Here is a 22,594-nt window from a genome sequence, read left to right on the forward strand (position 1 = left end):
TACAGATACGCAGCAAAGGCAACTGTGGTTCAGAGCAGGAATCTGAGCACAACAACTAGCACATCCTTCATCACTGAGCCAGGCAAGTGGAGCTGGCAGCTGGAGAACAGGGAGGGTGCTTTCCCCTGCAGCAACCTCTGCTGTAAACAGCTCTCCCATTTTTTTTTTTTTTTTTTTTTTTTTTTTTTTTTTTTTTCTCCCCTGTGGGAGTATAGCAAAACATAGTTAGAGCTTAGACAACATCTAAGTACAGAATGGACATCGGCAATTTATACCTTTGCTGTTAGTCCCAGTTGTCTTAGTAGGAAACAATTAGGCACATTGCTACTTATAACACAAACAGCCCAGAATAGGCTTAGGAAATAGAGCTGGCCAAAGCAGAAACACTTCTAAAATCTCCCATGAGAAATACTCTAGATTTTTTTTTTTTTTCTAAACACCTAGGGGAGATGGGTGAAAGAGAAGAATTCCACAGGAAAAAGCCCAAATTGGTATAGCTTAGAAAAATTCACACTTTAATTTTTTTTAATTTGCATAAATTCTTGTTTGAAAAAATAAAAATAAAATCCACGGTAGTATTCCTAGGAAGCTGAAGTTCTTGGCCCTTCAGTCAGCCCTTGTCCCTAAGTCCTTCAATCCTCTGGACAAGAAACATTTTTCCAAAAAAAGCCTAAGCCATGACTGTTGGTGTAATATGAGAACAACTGGGCAGCAGGCTTTCCACCCACCCTTTCCCCTAGCAGTGGTTTATCTGTGCAGCCTCACATGCTCCTACGCAGGACTGCTGTTCTCCACTCACAACCTGTGTCTTCACTTAACAGCACCTTAAAAGGGCCTGGTTTGCCCATTTCCCTCTCAGCATCTCAGCACCACCAGCACATACAACTCATCTGGCTCTGAGCATGAGTGTTAATAGTCAAACCTGAGGTGCAAACAAGGTACAGCATTTAGCTGGGGAAGGTTTAAGATTCTAGCTATGCTTCCAGGCTGATGTCCCAAGGCACACAGCCTGGATGCCAAATATGTGCTGTGCTTTGCCAGTTTGTTTCCACTATTGCTTTTCTTACTGTTGAACACTATCCTGAGTCTGACAGTGACTCACATCAGCTTAATCTTAGCTCTGAAGAGGTAAGAATAATTTCATACCCATCTGGAGCAACAACACAGCTCCACAATCCAAACGTTCTAAGGCATGAAGCACAAAGCATCATATTCATGGGAAACCACCTAGAAGGTCAGCTAAGGACTGCATTCCCTAAAGCAGCCCGAATTCTGCTTTGACACAAGAGCGAGAAAACCCTGCTCCCTTGGAAGACACGTCAGAAATCTGTACGCGATGGAAAGAAACAAGATCTGACAACACATCATTAAAAATCGACTTACAAGGGAAGGTTTTGCTTTGTTTCTTTTTTTATTATTATTGTTTTTAAATCTTTTTTTTCTTTCTTTCCAGAAGTCATTATGTCCGACTCCATTAACATTCAGGTAAACAAGTGAAAGAACAACAGATGGGGATGATCTCGTAGCACAGGCACAGCCGCCAGGAGCAGGGAGCAGGGCTTGCCTTCCTTCATGGCAGCTGAACATTGCTCTCCCTCCCTCTCTGCACAGGCAATGGCCAGGGGCCATTGGGGACAGCCATGCTTCAAACGCAGCGAGAAGTCCAAGACACAGCAAGAAGGAAAGGCGGGTGTGGGATCACAGCACTCGGCCTACTCCCTCACTCTCAGCAGGGCTCTCCCCTGATGGTGCAGAGGGGCAGGCGGCAGCAGCAGCGGTGGCCTTACCAGACCAGCCACAAAAACAGCCCAGCCCCTGGCTGGATGGCAGTTGAGGGCATTTTGGGCTATTTTCGGTCACTTTAAAAGCCCCATGGGCATGCCCAATACTGCCACCACAGCCCCTCCCCTGAATTTCAACACAGTCACCCCATTTTGCAATACGCATTAGCTCCCCCACAGCTGTGCCCCCTTCCATTGAGGGGGGCACAATTGCAGCAGCCACCGCTGCTGGCAAGCAACCTCTCTGCTGTCCCTCAGCACCATTCTGGATGCATCCCCAGCCTGCCACCCCCCTCGCCAAGGCTGGAAAAACCCATGCTGCTGAAGCCTGGTTCACAAAGCATCCTGGTGTCAAGGTTAACTGGTTGTAAAATTGCAGCGGTTCATCACACTATGCACACGATGAGAAATGTTTATTAAATCGATTTTTGTTTTGTTTCTTAAAAAAAAAAAAAAAAAAGGCAGAAAGAAGTTCAACACACTGCTTTGTGGCATGCTCCACAGTATGAAAAAATCCCAAGCATTCAGTTAAGCTGTCAGTGGCTCTGTTTGACCTTTCCATGTGGTCTTTGAACTTAGACCTGGATAGCTCACTCTGCTTCTCCCCACCTGCCTCTCTCCTCCCTGCTCAGGCTTGCAGCCATTTTTCTCAGCTGCCACTTGCTCCAGAAATATGCTTCCTCAGAGAGGGAAGGTTTGTATTTACAGCCCTCAATTTCATCTATCATCTGTTTGGGATTGACTATGCAGTCAAACATGGGGACCCTCAGCTGAATTCCACAGCAAGCATTACTGTCCCTGCAGAACTCCTTCAGATCTCCCCAGGACATTCCCAGCCCTGGTCACTTCCCTCCTGTCCAGCTCCAGTTCCTGCATCCACATAGACAGGAGGTGGCACAGGGCGCTCTCCTCTGAAAGGAGCCAAAGAGCAAATGGCAGCCAGCGTGGCACATGGTCTGAGCAAACACCCTGTTCTTCTTCCTCCCACAGCCCTGGCTCCCTCTTCAAGCACCACTTTTCTCCCAGTTGATCCTGCACAGGACAACGCAGACCCCCAAAGCTACAACATCCAAGGACGTGCCCAACCTGCACTGAGTTCTCTGCAGGGAGGACCCAGTCCGTCTTCAAACAGAGCTTCAGCTACTTACGCAGCATCAACTGAATACTGAACAATATCAAAAATATGGTATAAGGAAAGAAAACAGAATTGAAATGCTTAATGGCATATTTATACACATTTATCAACAGTCAACAAAAAAGGCGGCAAGTTACACATCCATTCTGTATGCTAACAATTCTGATGCACATATATGTAAACACACATGCTTGGTTGATGCATATACATATAGCCACGTAACAGAGTAGATGACCTGAAGGAGCTACGCTGGGGAGCAGGGGAAGGGATTACCTATTGCAAAACCAAGTCTCATTCTCCATGTGCACAAAGTGGACATTCAGGGCAGTGTTGCTTTTAAGGCTGTTTCTAAGGCTGATTTTTTTCTCCAACCCACTCAAACCAAAGATCTGTTGAAGCACTTCCTCCTCTTACCTAGCACAATTTCATATATATACCCCTATATAGACTTCTCAGAAGGCCCTATATACTAAAAGGTAGGGACAGGAAAGGGGTGAGTGGAAGGGGAGAAAAGCCTCTGCACAGATCAGCTCGCCTCAGTGCAGGAATCTCCTGTCCCCGTTTGGCAGGGGCCATGGCACCCACATGCCATGGACAAGGTGCTAGTTCATAATAGTTCCGGGTCTCTCTCCCTGTCTGATTTGGAGCTCTTAATTGCAACTTGAAGGTGAGGGGGAAAGTGAAATGCTTTAAGAAACGGAAATATTCCTGAAGTGAGGAAGGTGATCGTGGGTTTTTAACTCCTCTCCTCCCCTGCTTCAACGTGGCAAAGAGCTGAGAGATGCTAGCATTTCCAGCTCAAATGCCCCTACAGCTAAGGAAAAGGCTTTGCTTAAAAATATATATCTATAGAACTATACACATAGATCATCTTTTTAGAGACACTCTGATTTTTATTACACAGATCCTGGGTCACTCTTCCCCTCTGTGTACACAGTAACAGAGTGGCATACAACAGAGGCCACGCACGCATAATTGGCAATCAAAGCTTACCAGGGCACAAAAAAGTGTTTTAACTGGTGCAATCTTAAATCCTGAATTCCCTTGCTTTGATAAGCTCATCTCCTGCTGTTATTGTAACTGGAAATGGAAAGTCTTAAGAAATAAGTAATTATTTCGTTTTCAAAATCAAGTTACAAAATTTTCCCAGCAATATTACAGTGTGTGACGATATGCTATAAGCAAGGAAAATTTCACTGAATAGGAGAGTGATGTAAAGATGAAATTTAAATATGTACGTATACAGCTGGAAATCCCCCCAAAGTCATCCTGCAATATGTAAATGTAGGACTGTTAAGGTTAAGGACTTTTCTTCATCTTTTTTCTTTTTTTTTCTTTCCCTAATATCACTTGTATCTAGGCATCAGCTTAACATTGGGAACTTTGTACAACACTAGTCTCTCCCAAAATATTATGTCTATAAAGAAACATTTAACAAAGTTAAAAAAAAAAAAAAAAAAAAAAAAAAAGTGACTTAGCTTTCAGGTGATTGTGTTTGAAAAATTGTGACTAAAATTCACACCCCCAGCAACTGACCCTTAATGTCATGAATATTTGGAAATGAGCCAATTTATAAAGTTATAACCCCCAGGGGAAAAAAAAAAAAAAAAAAAAAGCGCAAAACATCCGCACTCTTCAGAGAATGCAAAAAATTGTGACTTCTGTTACGAGTTTATCTAGTGTTGCAAACAGGTCTGATAGGAGCAATCCACCTCTATCTCCCCTGGGAAACATCACACCAAGACGATTAGGGCTGCTTCCTCTTCTCTCTCCCAGGCTTGGAAAAGCCAGGGAATCAGGGTGATGGTGGGAAAAGAGATCTTGCTTCATCAAGAAATCCTGCTTCATCATCAAATTATATATATATATATATAATAATATATATATGTATATTAAAAAAAAACAAAAAACAGTCCGTGCTGAAAAAGAGTAAAAACAAATGCAAAGATTTCTGAGAACAGGCTGCAGCCTTCCCCTCTGTACATCCTCCACCAACAATATTTCTGATTTTTTTGGGGTGGGGAAAGGGGAGGAAGGACTGGATCTCCTGCTACAGCAGCTTTCCCTATCACACAAAACTGATGTGTAACTAACTCAGCCACAAGGATATGGGAAAGTTTTATTTATTAAAAAAAAAAAAAAAAAAAAAAAAAGTACTTCAAAAGAAAAATGATAAGTACTGTATGGTAATATTGGAAGTATTTATATACATAGGTTTCTTTGTCTTTTGTTGAAATGTCTCCTGGTCACTTGGTGGCACTTGGGGTCCCCTCCAGCGCCGTCCGCCCTGCTCCCCCCTTCCCCTCACCGGCTCTCACGTCTCAGTAGACGGAGCTGTTCCTTATGCCACAGCACAGCACCATGCTCAGGATCATTTCGAAGATCTGTCAGGAGACACAAGGCCACTGGTGAGGTGCTGACCTGTAAGACGTGGGAGCTCCCCCCCCTTCAAGCTAGGGATTAGGACAACCTCACAGCCTCCGGTCTTCCCCCAGCCTCCTCTCCACATAAACACTCTCATGCCAGAGATAAAAGCAGAGATGATACACAATTGCTGCTATTTTTTTTTTTTTTTTTTTCAGGGATCAGGCCATTTTGACCTAAGATCACCGATACCAGTAAGTCCTGGATAGCAAATTTCCTTCCTGCTGCAATGCTTACCATGATCACGGCGACCACGATGGCTGCAATACCGATCAGGTACAGCTTCCCGGAGAAGAGCTCGTCAATCTTTTTGTGGCAGCTCGAGTTCTGAAGCAGAGAAACACTGTGGTCACAGACCTGCTTTCCTCCCACACCCCCTTGGGCATACAAAAAGGCAGGTCCAAGGTTCCTGCTTTCCCCCAGGTCCTACTCATGCTTCCAGGCTCATGCCATGCCTTGGCTCTAGGAATTCCCACTGGACATCAGCCCTCTGTAAGCCCCTCAAGCAGGAACAGCAAGGGGAGCATTGACACAAACCTCTGACAGCCCTCTACCTTTATCCCCAGATAAATGAAATCTCTGCCTGGTATCCAAATCCTGAATAAATCCCCAAAGTTCCCTGGCAGCCAAGCTCCCTCACAGAAGATGTGCCAGGGGAAGAGCAGCCAAGCCTACCTGAACCAAGATTTTCTGGAAGCCCTTCGGGCAGAGGTCCTCTCTCCACAGCGCAGAGATTGCTCCTATTGTAGTATCAGGACCACAGCATTCCAGCTACAAAGAGGAAAAAAAAAACCAACAACAACAAACCAAGAGGTTAGCAGACAGCACATGCTCTCTTGCAATGCTCTCCCTGCCATTAAACACTTCCAAAAGCCACCTAAAACTAAAGAGGCACCTTGGATGGGGAAAAAGAAGGGGAGGAGGAAGAAACAATTTTCTAATTTCATTTTTTTTCTTTACATGCAATGCAGCTGCTTCCAGCACTGATCCCAGACACATCAGGCCTGGTATCCTGGAGGAGAATGAACACGACTCCCTCCAGAGATTTGCCTCCTGCTGAGCAGAGATCTCTAATTATTCCTCAGAGCAGCATTTGTCTTCCACTGAGTTTTACTTAATCCGGAGTGCTAAGGTGGATCGAAAACAACTTCATTAGAGCTCAGCCCAGACTTCCTAGCACAGTGCTAAGGACAAAATATTTAAGAGGGTGGAACTCTTTTACCTGACCCCTAAGAAGAGCTACCTCTAGCAGGCTAAGACCTAAATGAAGCATTATATGCTTTAGACCTTGATTTTCCTATTCATTTTCCTGACCCCGCTTCCTTCTCCTTCCTCCCACATTCTCATTTCCTCTGGCTGCACAAAATTCCTATGTCAAGGAGAATTTTGGCACAGTGCTCAGAAGACAAGCAGCAAAAACTCAGCACTCAGTTCACTCCTAAGCATTACGTATTCAGCACTGCCTTCACTTCCCACCCCAGGACAACTTAATTCCTCTTCCTCTCTGGTGAGGAGCATCTGAAACACAGTGGCAGCCGCTCCTCACCGCTCACCCCATACAGAAGTTAACACCCCGACAAACCCCATGCAGAAGTTAACCACGTGCAATTCGAGGCACTGCAGACCCCATTCACCAGCTTGGGCTGAGCATGTGTGGCCCAACCTGAGCATGCAGCAAGACCTCTGACATTCTCACCGTTTCGTGAAAGGTCTTCACTACGGCCTTCGCGTTGCTCCCGTCTGAATCTGCCATGAGCGCCTGCTGGAACGCTTGGTCGTAGAACTGCTTCACATCTTTGGCTATCTAGGAAAGACCGCAAAAAGTCTCTTTCAGCCAGGGGAGCATAAGGAAACCCATCCAGCGGATGTGCCTGAACAGGGACGGTTCCCTCAAACGGCACTTGCAGGTAAACAAGAAGTTTTAAACAGGTTCAGACGCTGCTAATTCACCCAGGTGAGTGGAGAAAGGCTTGTCTTTCACGGGGCTCAAGTCCCTCCAGCCACAGCATCTTTCAAAAAGCAAACATTAAGAACCTCATTCACCAGCCAGCAGGTTCCACCCAAATTTGTTTCAGTGCTCTGCGAGCTCTCTGTAGCATGCAAAGACAGCCAAGCCACAGAGGTTGAACCACAAGCTCTGAGATAGTCTTCAAGCTGTGTGGATTGTTAACACTGCCAGGAACTCAGAAACGGCTTGTTCTTAACTACCAAAGGCATGGAAACCAAACAAGCAAAGGGTGGATATCAGTAGATATGGGCACCTCAACCTGTCTGGCTAAGAGGGGACAGGAATAATCTGGGAGAGACTACACACTAAAGCCTAGTTACGTGGCTCATTTGCAGCTGGAGGTTTTGATGCTCTTGGATGGGTGGCAAAGTCCTGCTGGGTCTCTACATGGAGCAGGACACCTCCATCCTGTAAATGAGAAGTCACATCCATACCCCAGCTCTGCCACCTGGCCTGGTAGACCACAGACACCCACAGGGAGTCGACGCTCCATGGTGAAAAAAAAACAAAAGCAACAACCAATGAAAAAAAAACAAAAACAAAAACAAACAAACAAAAAAACTAATTTTCAGAGAAACTGACCCTGTGGCTTCTCCTTTAACACTTTCCAATAATTTCGGAGGGAGATGAAAGGAGGACATGTGAAAGAAGCAAAGGAAAAATATGAACAAGTATGAAATGGAAAGCGCTTTCCAGAACATCTGCTCTTGGCAGTGCACACTGGATTAGCACACGAAAAACGAGACTGCAGCAAAAAGGAGCATGATTTCAATCAATTATCCCAGCATTTCTCCATGCTCAAAAAAGTTTGCTTTGGAGGGCAATACCCTGTGAACAAACCATTTGATTCTGGTAAAGGGGAAAAAAAACACAAAAACAAAAACAAAAGTACTTCTCGCCTTTCACTCTGTATCTAAAGCAGCTCTGACAAGGCGGGATCACGGAAAGAGTGCCTGCAATTTTGTGAAACAAAATCCTTTGCCTGCTCCATTGGGAGATGACTGTCCCCCCAGACTATTGGCCAGGGCTGTAAACCCAAGGGGGCTTCCCACCTTATCCACTGGGTGTCCCCTGAGAGTGACACAGTGTGGCTGGGAGCACCCAGCACTTCGCTCCCAGCCCCTGGTGCTCATGAGATGCCCTCAACCATGCTGGGGGAGTAGCAAGCCGCTTGCCTTGCTAGCAGTGATGTACAAACAGCCCATTCATCACAGCTGAAAATGCAGACAGAGCCAACTGATTGCTACCATTCATTTCGAAGTGCAAAATTAATTTTAGGTGGCTGAGGTCATTCCTTTCACATTGGCGAATCCTACACTTCTCTGCTTTATGCTCTTTATACCTTTATCCAGGTGCCTTCTCCCTGGCACGGAGAGCAACAGCCACAGGCTCCCTCCTTACCCAGCCTTCGTTTTTCTGTCATTTCAATCGCACATCTTGGGCTCCTCAGGATTCACAAACTAACATCTGCAAAGGTTAATTAGCTCGCCGAAGTTGCTAGGGAACAGCACCCTGCTTGCATAGTAATACAGTTAGCCACGGAAGAGTTTATGCTGGTGAAGTCATGCTCTCCTGTGAATCACTACAAGGGTGTTTCCATTCACAGCCGAGCTGGTCATCTGTGTCCTAAATGCAAGTGAAAGCTGAGCTGGCCACCACCTACTTCCACAGCTGCCTTACATTTCATTGTAAACACATTTGCTGCTTCACCACCAAGCCTAACATAGCTGTGAGCAGAAGTAAATCCCCTTCTCTCCCCAAACTTGCACTGACCAAGTGGTGGACACCCAGCCCACTGCTTGCCGCAGGATGGCCCTGGTTCCCACACACAGACAGCTTGGTGGTTTTTGGACCAAACCTTGCAAATGTGAGAGCGAACGTAGGGAAGGCAGCGGGAAGAGAGGTGCAAAGCTGCCGGTTTCAGCCCGTGTACTCAGTGACACCTCCTTCCCATACGGCCAGGTCTGTGCTTTGCTCCTTGGCACCTCAGGCGTGCAGGTGGCTTTTCCTCCTCGACTTCACACATAAATCCACTCCTGCTGCGGCTGGCAGCAAGGAGGAGACCTGAGCCAGATGGGGTTATTTTTATCCCAGACATCGCACCACATACCGCATGGGGCAGCCATTCCCATCAAGTGCTCACATTTAAAGGTTAGCAGCCGAGCCAAGAGTAGTTAAGTGACCTGCCCAGGTCACGTAGCAAACCCCAGCTCCTGGGACTCAGTCTGGGACTGTAAGAGCAGAAGGATCCCACTGTGCTCCCACCCCAGCCTCCCAGCCCCACACCACAAGTTTTAGGGTCGCCTTACTTGGTCTTTGTTGACAAATCCCCAAATTCCAGCCGCAACTTCACACGCAAACAGGATCACCAGGCAAGTGAAGAACTGTGGAGACAAATTGTGAGAGGGATGCTTAGTACACTTGGCTACAGGAAAAAGAAGTGATAAGGTAGGTAGGGGTGCGGAGCAGCACTTCTGATGGGGGAGATCAGAGCAAGGTCTCTCACACACACACGTTGCTCAAGCACATTTTCCTACAACTCATCACATGCCACCCTGTGCCCAAACTTCCTACTGGTACAGCCAAGAAGGGACAATCAGAGCCCTCTTCCACACAGGGACCTGCAGGCATGAGGATGCGTTGCACACCACCAGACAAATTGCCCCTCCTGATATGGCTGCAGGAATATCCAGCCTAGCTTCCTGCTCTGCCACAGATGCTCCCAGGACAAGGAGTTGCCAGCACAGGGTTAAAAGCACATTTTGGCTGCTGAGGAGCTGCAGGGTATGATTTATGGCCAGTTCTCTTGGCATTCTCCGCCCTGCAAGGCTACTGCAGTTTTTTGCATAAATACTAGCAGTGATGTTTTCCCACAGCCTCACCCTGTTAGCACAACCCCAACACTCCTCCTTCTCCCTGCCACCACTCCAAGCCTTCCTCCATCTTTCTGTTCATATCCCAGTAACGTGATGGGAGGTCCAATAGACTGGACATGGGATGCTGTAGAGACCATACATCATAGCCAAGTAGAAAGACACAGGCAGGTACATTCCACACAGCCCACATTACCTCTGCAACCACATCACACTCAGTGGCTTCTTCCTAAGAAAAGCCCCATGGAAATAAGTAAAAGAGGTGAAAGTAGCCAGGAGATGGCATAAAATCACAGTATGAGGTGGGAAACAGCCCCACATTCTGGGTAGTGCCTTTTTCAGACACATTCAGGACCTTTTCTTCCACAACAGGGCAAACAGGAGTTTCCAGAATGATGCTATAAGCCAGCCTTACTCTCAAGAAAAGCAAAGGGATATCTGCACAACAGGAACAGGACCTCTGACCTACCTGCAGGAAAGGACTTCAAACTTCTTTGCCCTAGAACAACCAACTCCTATTTAAACACTTATCTGTCACTGGTTTCCCAGGAACTCCCATGGTAGACTGGGACCCACATCACCCTAAACCACAAGCACAAGGCCACTGTAATTCTCTGGTTAAGCACTAGGGCTCACTCTTGCAGTGGTTACCCTCTAGTGAGGGTTGGCTTGTTCACCTCAGATTTGGAGATCCAGCTTTCTGCAGGTAAGTGCAGGTAAGCTTCTGCAAGCTAGCTGTAAAACGCTGAAGATGCAGCTTTACACCATGGAAACACGGAGCTGTTCTTGGGCAGGTGCATGGAGGTGTTCCTGGTCACTCCTGGGGAGCACCCTAAGGATGCTGCCTAGAAATGTCCTTGGAGCCCGGAGGGAGCCTTAGCCAGCAGAAAGCATCATCAGGAGGCACCTCCAGCCTCCCCTTGGCAAGCCAAGGTGTGAGCAAAGACGGGCAGCACGCAGCAGCTAGAGCTGCTAACTGCAGCCAAAGCAGCCGGTTCCCCTGCCGAGCTGCAGGTACCTTGTACCATCACCATCTGCCCTCTTAATCCTCTTTCCAACTTCAAGAGGGAACGAGGGGTAATTCAGGGTCTGTAATAGCTCATGCCAAAAAAAAGAAAAACAACAATCCAAAGCTGTCAGACCTTGCTACAACTACCACTGTCAGATTTGCACACAGACTCCTTTTATTCCCGGCAGCAATGGTAATGCCTGCAAACTCTTGCCACAGCTCTCACCCAACGATGTTCCAAAGTGCTTTACTAAAGCTGACGAGAGCCCCCCTCCTTCTTGCCAATGTAGAAAAAGAAGGAACCAGAGGTGAGGCAATCTGCAGAGCAAGAAGCTTCAGTTCCCTCCGTCCCAATTGAGTCCACACCCACAGGTCACCGGATCACAGTCTTCCAGCTCAATGAAGCCAAGTGTTGGAAAGTCCCTCCAAATTTTATGTATTTTTTTAATCCCTTCAATTTATTATTTTTTTTTGTGCAATTTCTTGCCTTCTCAAGCACAATGTGCCAAAAGCTCTGACATGCCTCAATAACAGCCCAAGAGCAGGTATGTACGTGCCAGCACTCTCTTCTTCTGCATACAATTCTGCTATGGGAGGGAGGAGAGGAAAAATCAAATTAAAAAAAAAAAAAAATATCACAGATATCACAGAAAGCCCTGAAACAGGGTTATCCCAAGGGCTGCAGAACGAGGACACCCACGTGGTGGCTCATGAACGGGGCCACTTACAGCCAGCTTCTCCCTGAGGCTGGCAGAGCCTGGTGATGGTTATGGAGCCTGGCATCTGGTTTAAACCCGAACCACGTGCAAGAACTTGCTACAAATAACTGGGTCTCCCTCACCCCCAAGGCCAAGGCTTTTGGTGTGCCTGCAGCTTGTGCAATTAAGCTCATCCCACGCCAGGAATCCCAAGCTGCTGCCTGCCATCAAGGATGCCTGTAGTGCTTCAGTAATGGTTTTCCCAAGATTTACCTCGACACCCTCACTAAGATATTGTGGGAAATCTTTGCTGTTTCCTAGCCCTAACAGGTAAAAATATTAGATGACTTCATACAAACGTTGAACTCCCCACAGGTGGCCCCAAACCCAAGAACAAAAGGGGAAGCTGTAGGGGATGTTAGGTAAGAAAAAGGTGGTTCAGTGGCCGCATGCCCTCATGGTGCTGAGCCCCTTACCGTTCCCAGAAGGCACTGAGACTCCTGGATAGCGCCGTAGCATCCCAGGAAGCCCACGAACATCATGACAGCACCGACTGCAATCAGGATGTAGATTCCTGCAAGGAAGAGTGAGAGGCAAAGACGTTACTGCAGAGCCTCCTGAAGATGCATCCCACCACTGGACCAGGCATGCTGGCTCCATAGCTAATTACAGGTGTGCATAATTAAGTCCTGAGAGCAACAGAGGTGGCTGACGTGGCAGCAGCAGAAAAAGCCACCGTGTCTCACCCTGCTTTCTGCTCTGCTACTCTTCTGCTGACAATGGGGTCCTCAGGTGTGAACCGAGATGGGCTGGTGGAAGTGGTCCACAGCTACCCGAGTTCAGACCCTATTTCAGGCCACTGTTATTGTTCCTCCCATTAAAATAAACATTATCAGCATCAGTAAGCTCATTTGGGGTGAATTTGCCCACAGGAGTTCCCTCTGTGCTAGCCAAGACCTCATGGCTGGTCCGGCACCAATGCAAATCACACAACTTAGACCAGTTGGGCCTCAAAGCGCTTGAAGGTAGTAATACTGAAACTTGAAAAAGCAGCCACCCCCAAAATCACAGGAAACACACAGAGCGCGATCAATGATAGGAAGAGGGTGTAGCAAGGAAGACAAAGGCATTACAGTGTCCTGAAAGCTGCATTATTGGAGTTCCCATGACACTCTATTTTAAATATTTAAGCAGAGGAGATAAAAAATGATTAGTTAACATATCTTTTTAAACAAACAATAAGGCATATGGCTTGTTTAGATTAAACATCAGACAAATATTTATCCTGCTAATGTTTCAGAGACAGACAAGCCACAAAACTAAGGGAAAAGTGCTGCTTAAGCATCCCAGTTAATATAATCTAGCCTTTGTTTGTCAAAGGTTCTTCCACAGAGATTTTTTTTTATTTCAACTTATTAAATTTGCACAGTCAAGTTGCTTCCCAACTAGCTCAAGGCTTGGAAACCAGGCAGGGAGAGTGAGAAAGCAGAGGAACTAAAGTCCATTTTCACTCAGGAACCAAGCACTTAGCTGAGGTACAGAGCCACGCTTTCCTTCCCCAGCCAAGCAATGCTACCAGCTCGGTAACACTGTCTCCTTTTCCAAAAAACACAGCTTTCTCCTCATGTATCTTGTACATTTCGGGTATTTTTAGTTAACTAACATTCTCAAGTATTGTGGGTCTACTATTTTGTAAGTGAATTCCACTTTCTGTAACAAAGTGGCTTGACGTGTGCAAAAAATAATCAAAGAAATACTTCAACATCAGGCAAGACCTCAGTCATTTTTAATCCAAAGTGAGAAAAAAAAAACAATCTGAATAAGAAGGTATTTTATATTTATGCTTATGAATGTATAAGCATCTCAAAGCTAACAGCAATATAGCAAATCTTCCCAGTGCTTGAGAGAGACATCCCTTCAATGAAGTGTTTTATTTTGCTAGGAGTCTAAACATGTTTATAGTTATTAATCAGCCAGTCAGCTCTTAGGATCAGAACTAAAGTACAAACAAGATCAAAACTGCTTTTTATGTGCCCATGGTGCCCAAGGTTTTTCTTATCTTTGTAGCTTTTAAGCAATCATCTGATAATTTATGTGTAAAGTTTAAAGGGCACGCATGACACAACCAAATTCTGTGAGAGCAGAGCTAAACCTTCCTCTAAAAACCCGATACACGATAATAACCCCGACATGTTTAACTCTCCTTAATGGATATTGCAAGCTCAGGAAAGGTCAACTTCATCTCCCAAGCCTTCCCTTTTTAAAACAAAAGCCACCCCACTTGGCAAGGGAAGCACCACCAGCACAACTTGACTGCCAGGACCCTTCTGTCCCAGGCGAGGGGACAGAGCGGGACAGAGCCCAGCGCTTGCACAATGCCCCTGGCTATATTTAGTGGGAGGCAGGAGGGAGGAAGCCAGATGCAAGGGAAGCACAGCACAATGGGGTGAGCTGACCCAGCAGGATGTCCCTCTTCACAAAACCTGACGGCGCTCACTGCCGGTGACACTGACATCCTCACAGCGAGCTGCTGCTTACTGCGAGCAAAAGGGGAAAAAGGCATGAGTGGCACCTCCTGATGCTTATCAAGGGGTCTTTGGTGGCATCTGGCATCAACAAAACCCAGCCAACAGGCGGGGGGCCTTGCCTGAAGCTGACCAAGCAGGGATGGGACAACAGCTCCTTGCTTGAAGGCATGAGGAGAGGGAAAAATGAGCAAGACAAACCCCCAGGGAGAGTTTTTTGGAAAGGCCAGGCCAGCAGCTAAAGCTGTGGGGTTCCACCTGCCTGAGGTGGAACAAAGCAGTTTTCTCCCAAGTGGGCAGCAGGCTAGGGTGCACATGGGACAAGTGTGCCCCGCAGGGGCTGGGGGTGATGGGAAGGCATTAATGCATCCTGGGAAGTGAAGGCCGGCTGCTGGACACCTGCCAAGCACGAGAGTGCCTGATGGAGGTTTTCAGAAGCAACGAAAGTGCTGTTTCGAGAAGAACAATGTGTGATCAGTGGTCTCTCAGAAATAAAGAAAAAAAAAAAAAGCTGGCTTACTATCACTGCAATATGCTACTGCCTTCACCCCTTCAACTTGTGCAAGCGATGTTGAGGCTTTAGGTTTCCAACCCAAACGGCATCAACCTTTTCCATCTTACAGCCCTGGGTGGCTCCATGGAAGAGTCTTCATCACAAGTCTCTGGCAAAATCAATTTTGCTCATTCCTGAGTGCAGCGGCTTCTGAATTCTCCTCCCATGAGGTCAGCACAGAGCAGACAAAGCTGGGCCGTGGGCAAGGGGACACGTCACCTCAGCCACCACTGGTGCTGCCCACCCTGGCTTCAGACAGATGCAGCACAGCTGGAGCCTGAGATGCTGCAGGGAACCCAACGGCCAGTGCACACCCATGGGCATACGAGACACCAGCTCCTTCCAGTGCTTCATTTAAAGGTCATGATGGACAACTACCGGACCACCAGCCCCATGTCCCACACACTGCTTCCTGACCAGCACCCAGAGGATGTGTCTGGTTTCTGGGATGAAGGCCAGTTTCAGTGTGGGGCACAAATAAATGGCCCTTATGGCGCCCCCTTTTCTCACTGACAAACAGATGCTATGAGGAGGCAATGCAGTGGGACTCTGCTCTGGGGCTTATTCAAAACCAAGCACAAAATACACAAATAACAGTGTTGTACAATGAACATTTTCATGCTGCATGGGAAAAAACAACAACAACAACAAATGCAACCAAAACACCCAAACACATGCTTCGGGCCACGAGTGTTTTCCCACACCCATCCCTCCCCTTGAAGGACAAGGGCCGGTGCCCCGTCTCTCCCTCCAGCCTGGATGGAGGGAGTCACCAGGCAGTGGGACCACTCTCTGACAGAAAGCCCGGTACAACCAGGCCCTTTCCCAGAAAGCAACCTGACACGTCCTTGCTTTCGTTCCTGGCAGCCCGTGGTGATGATGGACAGCGCGGTTTGGGTGTCTGTGAGCAAGACACTTGTCATGCCCACCCTGAATGGGGCGTTGTCCTCTGTAATGCCAGGCCAGACTTTCCCAGCCTGAGCCTCCTCGCTGCTGTGGTGTCAGAGACAGAATTAACTCCTGCGAGTCTGTCCTGGATGGAAACGTTTAACGCCTCGGCCAGAAGCAGCACCCGAGCCTCTGCTGGCACAACTGTGACTGAGCAAAGCTCCATCTGCCTTTCACATCTTGCTTGTGCATTTGTATGGCAGCTTCCACAGGGTTTTTAAAACAAGAAAGGCTGTTTATCATAAACAAAGGATAAAAGCAGAGAGGTATAAAATACAAAACGCCTGCAACAATCCTGTCCCCTCTGAGTGAAGCACGATAGACCCTGGGAACTCCAGAGAACCACTTGGAGGTGTTCATGGTCCCACAGTCCTGAGCATTCCTACAGCATCACTTGAACCCCAAGGCACCACTCTCAGCAGGAAGCTGCCACACACAAACCAGGGCCTCGAGTCCCCCGTTATCTCCCTGTGAGAGGAAAACTGGAAAGCTTCACGAAACGGGGCCACCCAGACTCAGTTTCACCTCGGCACCACCAAGAGATTTAGGGTCCCATCTTAATTCAAAGCAGCAGCACCACAACCACGATATGACCTCTTCACTCCAGAGCATCAGAACATAAAACACCAAAAAAGCTGCAGCAGCAGAGTAAAACTCATCCAGCACATGCTGCTTTGGGTGGTGGGGACTCCTCAAGCTTTAGCACCTGAACCTCAGACACAGGGGACTGAGCCACCGAGCACTTTTCTCTGGATGGCGCTGGGTGGAGAAAAAAGCAATTAAGAGGCCAGCTTTGGTCCTATCTTGTGGAGATGATGCCTCCAGGCCAGGTAGAAAGCAGCATGCTTGGTGCTCGGAGCAGGGATGGGAGAGAAAAAGGCAGTGTTAAACGTCGCTGCTTGCCCCAGCATTAAAGCCACATTGCTGGTGCCCACAGGGTTGTAAAACTCATGTCCTGTCCCTTCTGGGAAGTTAAAAAAAAAAATGAATAGAAAAAACAGAGAAGAAATAATAATAAAAACAAATAAAAGGAGGAAGAAGCACAGCAAAATTCCTCTGAAGTGAGGAGGGTCAGCACAAGCCAGCTCTCCCCTTGCGCAAGAAGCTGTGTGGCTCCAGGCAGGGGCATTCCCAAACAACATCCTCTCTCCCACCTACCCCCCCCCCATTTCCCTCCTCTCTCTTGCCAGCTTTAACTCATTAAGCTAATGGAAGCCAGTCTCTTCCCCCACAGGTCACCATGGCAATGTTTCCAAAAGAAAAACAAACAAAAAAGAAAAATCCCCAGCATCACACCACTCTTCCTGGGAAACCCTCACGGTCCCCCAAGCCTTGCAAGCCCCCTCCAGGGATGCACTTTGAGAAGGGGGCAAGAGAGCAGAGGCATTCCTCCTGCATAGAGCTGCAGGGCCAGGGCTCCAAAAGCCTTAGTGGGGAGGGAAAAAGAGATTTTTGTCTTCAGACTCCGACAGATCGGCTTCTGGGAGGGGACTCCGTGAACGCAAGGGCTTTGCGAACCTGCCAGGGAGAAAGGGAGTACTGCAGTGGGGTCTGGTCGGGTCATTCTGAATGTGGCACCGTCATTTGGAGGTGGGAAGGAGACTCCTTCCTACCCTGCAGCACCAATCCTGGAAGAACACCATCTCCAGAGCCAAAAAATCCTGGCTGTAGCCTGCTTCCTTTCAGCCTGAGGGCAGGGAGTGGGAAGTCCCTCCACAACCTGGTGGAAAAGGGATGGCTGCACGGGGCAGCCTGTGAGGGTGGGTCTCCTGCACATTTTTGTCCGACTGCCCATGGAATTGGCCCAGCAGATCCTCCCAGCCCTGGAGGCTCACCCCTATCTCATGGTGCCAGCAGGACCAACAGCGCTTTCCTGAAAACAGGGCGAAAGAACGGAAAAGCAAAGGGTTTGATGGTGACAACTGGGAAGCTCTTTCCTTCCCCTCTGCTCCCTCTCCTAAGAAAAACGCTGCTGCTCCATGGCTGCTAATGCCTTCCAGATGGAGCACCACTGTTGCAAAGCATGGAAAGCTCTCCGGGGGCTGCGTGGCGCGCATGCGGAGACAAAAGGACATACATGCTGCCCTTGTGGGGAAGAGCAACGTGGGACGGAAGCAAAGGTAATGCCTTCATTGTAAAAACAGAGGGAAAGAGCGGAGAAAACCCAAACCAACACCCACATGTGTGCACACCCATACCCTAAGTGATCCCACAGAGGCAGAAGTGCCACAGTCAGATTTCTTCTGCTCTGCCTACATGGGAAATGTTGGATGGAGATTTCAGTTTCCAAACACTGGCACACGTGAGAGCTGGCAGGAGGCTTTTGGCACTACTATGGCCCATGGTAACAGCACCGAAGGCCCAGAGCTATCCTATGCTGCCCCAAACTAGACCACCTCTGGACATCTGCTGGAGGATGTCCTGTGGACATCGTATGCCTAAACATGTGGCAGCTTTTCACAGGAAAACTCATTTAAGCAGCTCTGGAAAGCAAGACAGTATGGCTGACACAGGTCCCCATGGCACAGCCAATGGAAGGGGACAAGGGAGGGGGATCACTACTTGTGGATCTGAAGGACTGAGGGGTTTCTGAGCTTCACCTGTCTTTGGTGCACCCCGGTGATATAACAGGGATCCCTTCTGAGCAGGAACCAAAGCTCTTTCCTTTACAGACTCTGCTCAGGACCAACCATGGAAACAACCGATGGCTGGAGCAACCTTAACTCTCCCACCATCACCACAGGGGACAACGCTGCCAGCCTCAAGGACTCAGTGGCATCTAAGTTTGCTCACCTAAATCCTTCTGTGCTTCTGGACAACCCCTCCTGCATTTCTGCTCTTTATTTTGGCGTTCTCAGAAAGCTGAGGAGCACCAATAGGCTGCATATGAGAGAAAACAAGGTTGCCCGTCTGAACCTAACCCAAATAGGTGATGACACAAGTTGTTTTGCAGTTGGGTAGGTCTGAACCCAAAATAACTCACTGTCACCAATTTTAAGTAAAGACTTACAAAGCCAGCAGGGAAGCGGCCTTAAGTCATAATCAACTTTAGCTTGCAGAGTAAATGATCCTCAGGAGCTGGTCCCAATGAAGGGACACAGGGAAATATAAGTGGCTTTTTTAATAGAAACTGAATTCCGTGCTAAAAATACAGAAACAGTGTTATAATTACTGTCAGATAAATGTTATAAGCCATATACTTAACAGGAAGTATTGACAAAGTGTTTTGCACTAAAACTACTACTTTAAAAAGAATTCCTTCGATATTGAAGAAGATGATTAAAGAAAAATGTGATTAAAGGAAAATCTAGAACCAGCAAACTTCAGTCTTCTTTTCTTTAGGGGATTAAATAATTAAATTGTCCTTAGCCGTAAATAGGCTCATTTCCAAGAGACAAAAAAATGCATGTACTTCTACTGGAGAAAACCAAACAACCACATACATGTTATTTTTGCAACCGCCCATTTTGCTTGCTGTGCTTGGTTTCCACTTCCGAGCACGCACGCCTGGCCACTGCTCACACTTCCATCAGAAAACCACTGACACACTGGGCCTTGAAGAAGAGCACAAGGACCTAAAATAGGACTCTTGGGATCTTATAGCCCTTCCACAAGCAGTTTAGCCAAAGGACTGCTGTTGAGTTTAACCCCCTGCTGTAGTACGTTGGTGCCAACTTTAGTGTTTCTGGAGGGATGGGGATGAAGATGGGAATTCCTCTGCAACAAATACCCATCTCTGAAGCTCTGAAAATGGCTGCTTTTTGCCCAATTACCCCTGAAAAGGGTAATTAAGAAAAAAGCCACTCTTATGGGCAGAAAGACGGCACCCCGCTGATCGCTTTGCCAATGCTGTTTGGATGACATAGCACTGCTCAGCATGTGCCAGGGTGCTCTGCGCTGCTGGCCATATCTGGAATCCATGGTTAGGAGCATCCTTGTATGCCATAGGGACACCAGGGAACACCAGGGAAGCTCAGATATGTGACCTGATCCCTTCCTGCATGCTGCTAAATATGCTTTAATGCGAGCATCAGACCCCCGGAGGCCTGCACAACCCCCTGAAGGTACTTGCAAAAAGCAATGCTGTGGACGAGGTGCCCATTAAAGCTCGCCAGTGGTGGGGATCACACCCTGATGACTTCAAGGGCAGACGTGCAGCTGCTTGGGAGCCAGACCCAGAATTGCCACCTTAATCAGCCTGGCTGCTAGGGGAAAAAAGCCCCAAACATAACAAAATAATTCATCGCCTTTCAACTTTCTACTGAGGCAGTGATACCCAGCAGGATGGTGGAGAAAGGGAGTGATAGCAACAGCCTCCAGATCCAAATTTAATCTGTTATTGTGTGCCTGTCCAAATCCTCACACCCCTCCCAAAGAGTGACGGTGCCGCTGTGCTCTGGGGACGAGACGCAAGCCAGCCAAGGAGTTCCTAACAAAAAGTTAAAAGCTGGGGGAAAAACTACAGCAGAAGCAAAACCGACCCTCTTCCCACCCCCGAAGCTACATGGAAAATCGCACCCCAAATCTGGATGTTTTGGCACTCTTCCTTGCAGCTTGGCCCCACTCCCAGGGATAAGATAATCAAAGCACCGGGTCGTGTTGCTCCATTGCTTGCTATTAGCAGCTGGACGCAGATTTCCTATTTTGGGTCGGCGAGACAATCTGGCGGTGGGGGCTCTCATAGCTCATTGCATCACACTTTTAAAAATAAAAATAATAAAAAATAACAGGACTTCAGGCAGTGGGTGAATAGATACCTAAGAAATAGTTAACCAGTTGTCAGCATCCAACTCATCCATGCTGCTAGCTACCTTGAATGATGGTTTCTGACCTGGTATCAACATGTCTCACAGCCTCCATACGCTTAGAAGCAGCAATATACCATGGCTGAGAGGCAGGATGGGCTTGGTATTTACAACTACAACCAAATTGAAGAGGAGGACGAGCAGGAAGCACCGAAGCAGTTAACGTGCTGTTTGCTGTGGCATGAGCTCCCCTGGCCAAATGGGGAATGCCACGAGCAGAAGCTGCAACAAGTGCTCAGGATCAGATGTCTCGAGAGCAATCCCCGGAAAAAGCCCCGCAAGCTCTGCAGTGGGGGCTGGGGAGCTGGAGGAGAAGAGGTGGCTGTGGTGGAAACCTGGGTTATTTCTGGGCAGAGGTGAAGGTCTGCAGCAGGCTGTAGGCAGATAAACATCGCACTTTGTCCCCCAGCAGCTGCCTCACTCCCCATATCCCCTTCCTCCTACCTCCCCATCGCTGTCCAATCCTGCATGCAATATTTTTTCTCTCCCCCAACACACACATGGGAGAAGCAGTCTTTACAAACCAGCTTTAACTGTTGTTTTTTTTTTTTTTGGGGTGGGGGTGGAAGGGAAACAGAGGAAAAACCAGGAGCCAGCAAAGTGCCACTTCCCCCCTCCCTAAGTACAAAACCCCACTGTGCACGTTTGCCTCCTCCAAGGGTTTTATTGCTTCCCCCGTCCCACAGCACAGCCTGGCTGGTGTTGAAAGCCTCCCGACAGATCCTGGGATGCGCCAGGCACCAAGAAGCAGTTTGCAAGGGGAAAAAAAAAACAGCTCCGGAGGCCAGCCCTGGGCTTAAGAGAGAGGTTCCCAAAGCAGGAACATTGTGTGCATGTGGACGTTGGACAGCAGAGAGAAAGAGGAGGGCGTGCACTGCTTTGCAGGGAGTGTCAGTTGTCCGGGGTTGGGGGGGAGAGGAAAAGAAAGGAAAAAAAGGAATCCCAGACTTCAGGCTCAAGAGGGCTGGCTAGAAGAGGCAGCAGCTGAAAGAAATGCTCTGCTATTATTACTGCATGGAAATTACAGCCACCAGAAGGAATCCGGGCAGAGCTGTTGCTGAATGTAACTTAAAGACAGACAGCCTTGGGGCTGGGATGTCCACTGCACCAGGAAGCCAGCGAGGTGGTGGGACTCACCCTGTTCCTGCAGTGTTTTCCTCATTACCATCTAAATATCAATGGCCAAAGGATGAAAACGAAACAAAAAAGGGTTGAAAAGCAAAGGATGCTCCCAGGTTTTGGAAGGAATGTGTTTTGGGACATATCAGTTTGGCCTCAGAAGGAAGGAGATGTTTGGACCAGTTCCTGGAAAGGAAGGAGTTTAACATTTTTTTCTTTCTCTCCCTCTCTCTCTCTCTCTTTTTCTTTTTTTTTTTTTTTTAAAAAAAGTTTAATATACACAAAGGGGAAATGCTCTGAATACAGCTCTGGGTATAAGGCAGGAGGGAGCAGGCAACTGCCGTGCAAAACTCACTGCTGCTTACAGCAGGAGCAGCTGCTGGGAAAAAGGGCTCAGGCATGCTGCTTGATGGGCAAGGAGAGCAAACTGCAGAGAAACCCTTCCAGGAAGGTAACTCCAGCTACAGGCAAGACAAGGACATAGGTTAGGTGGGTCCAGCTCTGCATGTTTCCTACACCTATATCCTCCGAGCTAGAAGGGGTTCTGTCCACCTGACTGACCCCACCAGCATGCTTTGGTGCTCCTAAATATGCAAAAAACAAAACAAAACAAAACAAAAAAACTTTTTAAAATGGATCTCTCAGCAGATAACTGGTCTTTCAGGCACAAGGGAATATCACTGCGCAGGATGGATGCTTCCCTCAACCCCATGGAA

General features: G+C 47.8%; 1 protein-coding gene across 1 annotated transcript in view; it reads right to left on the reverse strand.

Moving 5' to 3' along the window:
- Positions 1 to 5,050: 5,050 nt before the first annotated feature.
- Positions 5,051 to 22,594, reverse strand: part of CD81 (CD81 molecule) — a 28,293-nt gene continuing 10,749 nt past the window's right edge. The window contains exons 3-8 of the mRNA XM_032188115.1: positions 12,405 to 12,502; positions 9,658 to 9,732; positions 7,037 to 7,144; positions 6,016 to 6,111; positions 5,578 to 5,667; positions 5,051 to 5,300 (exon numbers count right to left, since the gene is read on the reverse strand). Of these exons, the coding sequence (XP_032044006.1) occupies positions 5,238 to 5,300; positions 5,578 to 5,667; positions 6,016 to 6,111; positions 7,037 to 7,144; positions 9,658 to 9,732; positions 12,405 to 12,502 (530 nt within the window). The 3' untranslated portion in view covers positions 5,051 to 5,237. The remainder of the gene's footprint in view (positions 5,301 to 5,577; positions 5,668 to 6,015; positions 6,112 to 7,036; positions 7,145 to 9,657; positions 9,733 to 12,404; positions 12,503 to 22,594) is intronic.

This window comes from Aythya fuligula, chromosome 5, assembly GCF_009819795.1.
Source record: "Aythya fuligula isolate bAytFul2 chromosome 5, bAytFul2.pri, whole genome shotgun sequence".
In the NCBI taxonomy this organism is placed as follows: Eukaryota; Metazoa; Chordata; class Aves; order Anseriformes; family Anatidae; genus Aythya; species Aythya fuligula.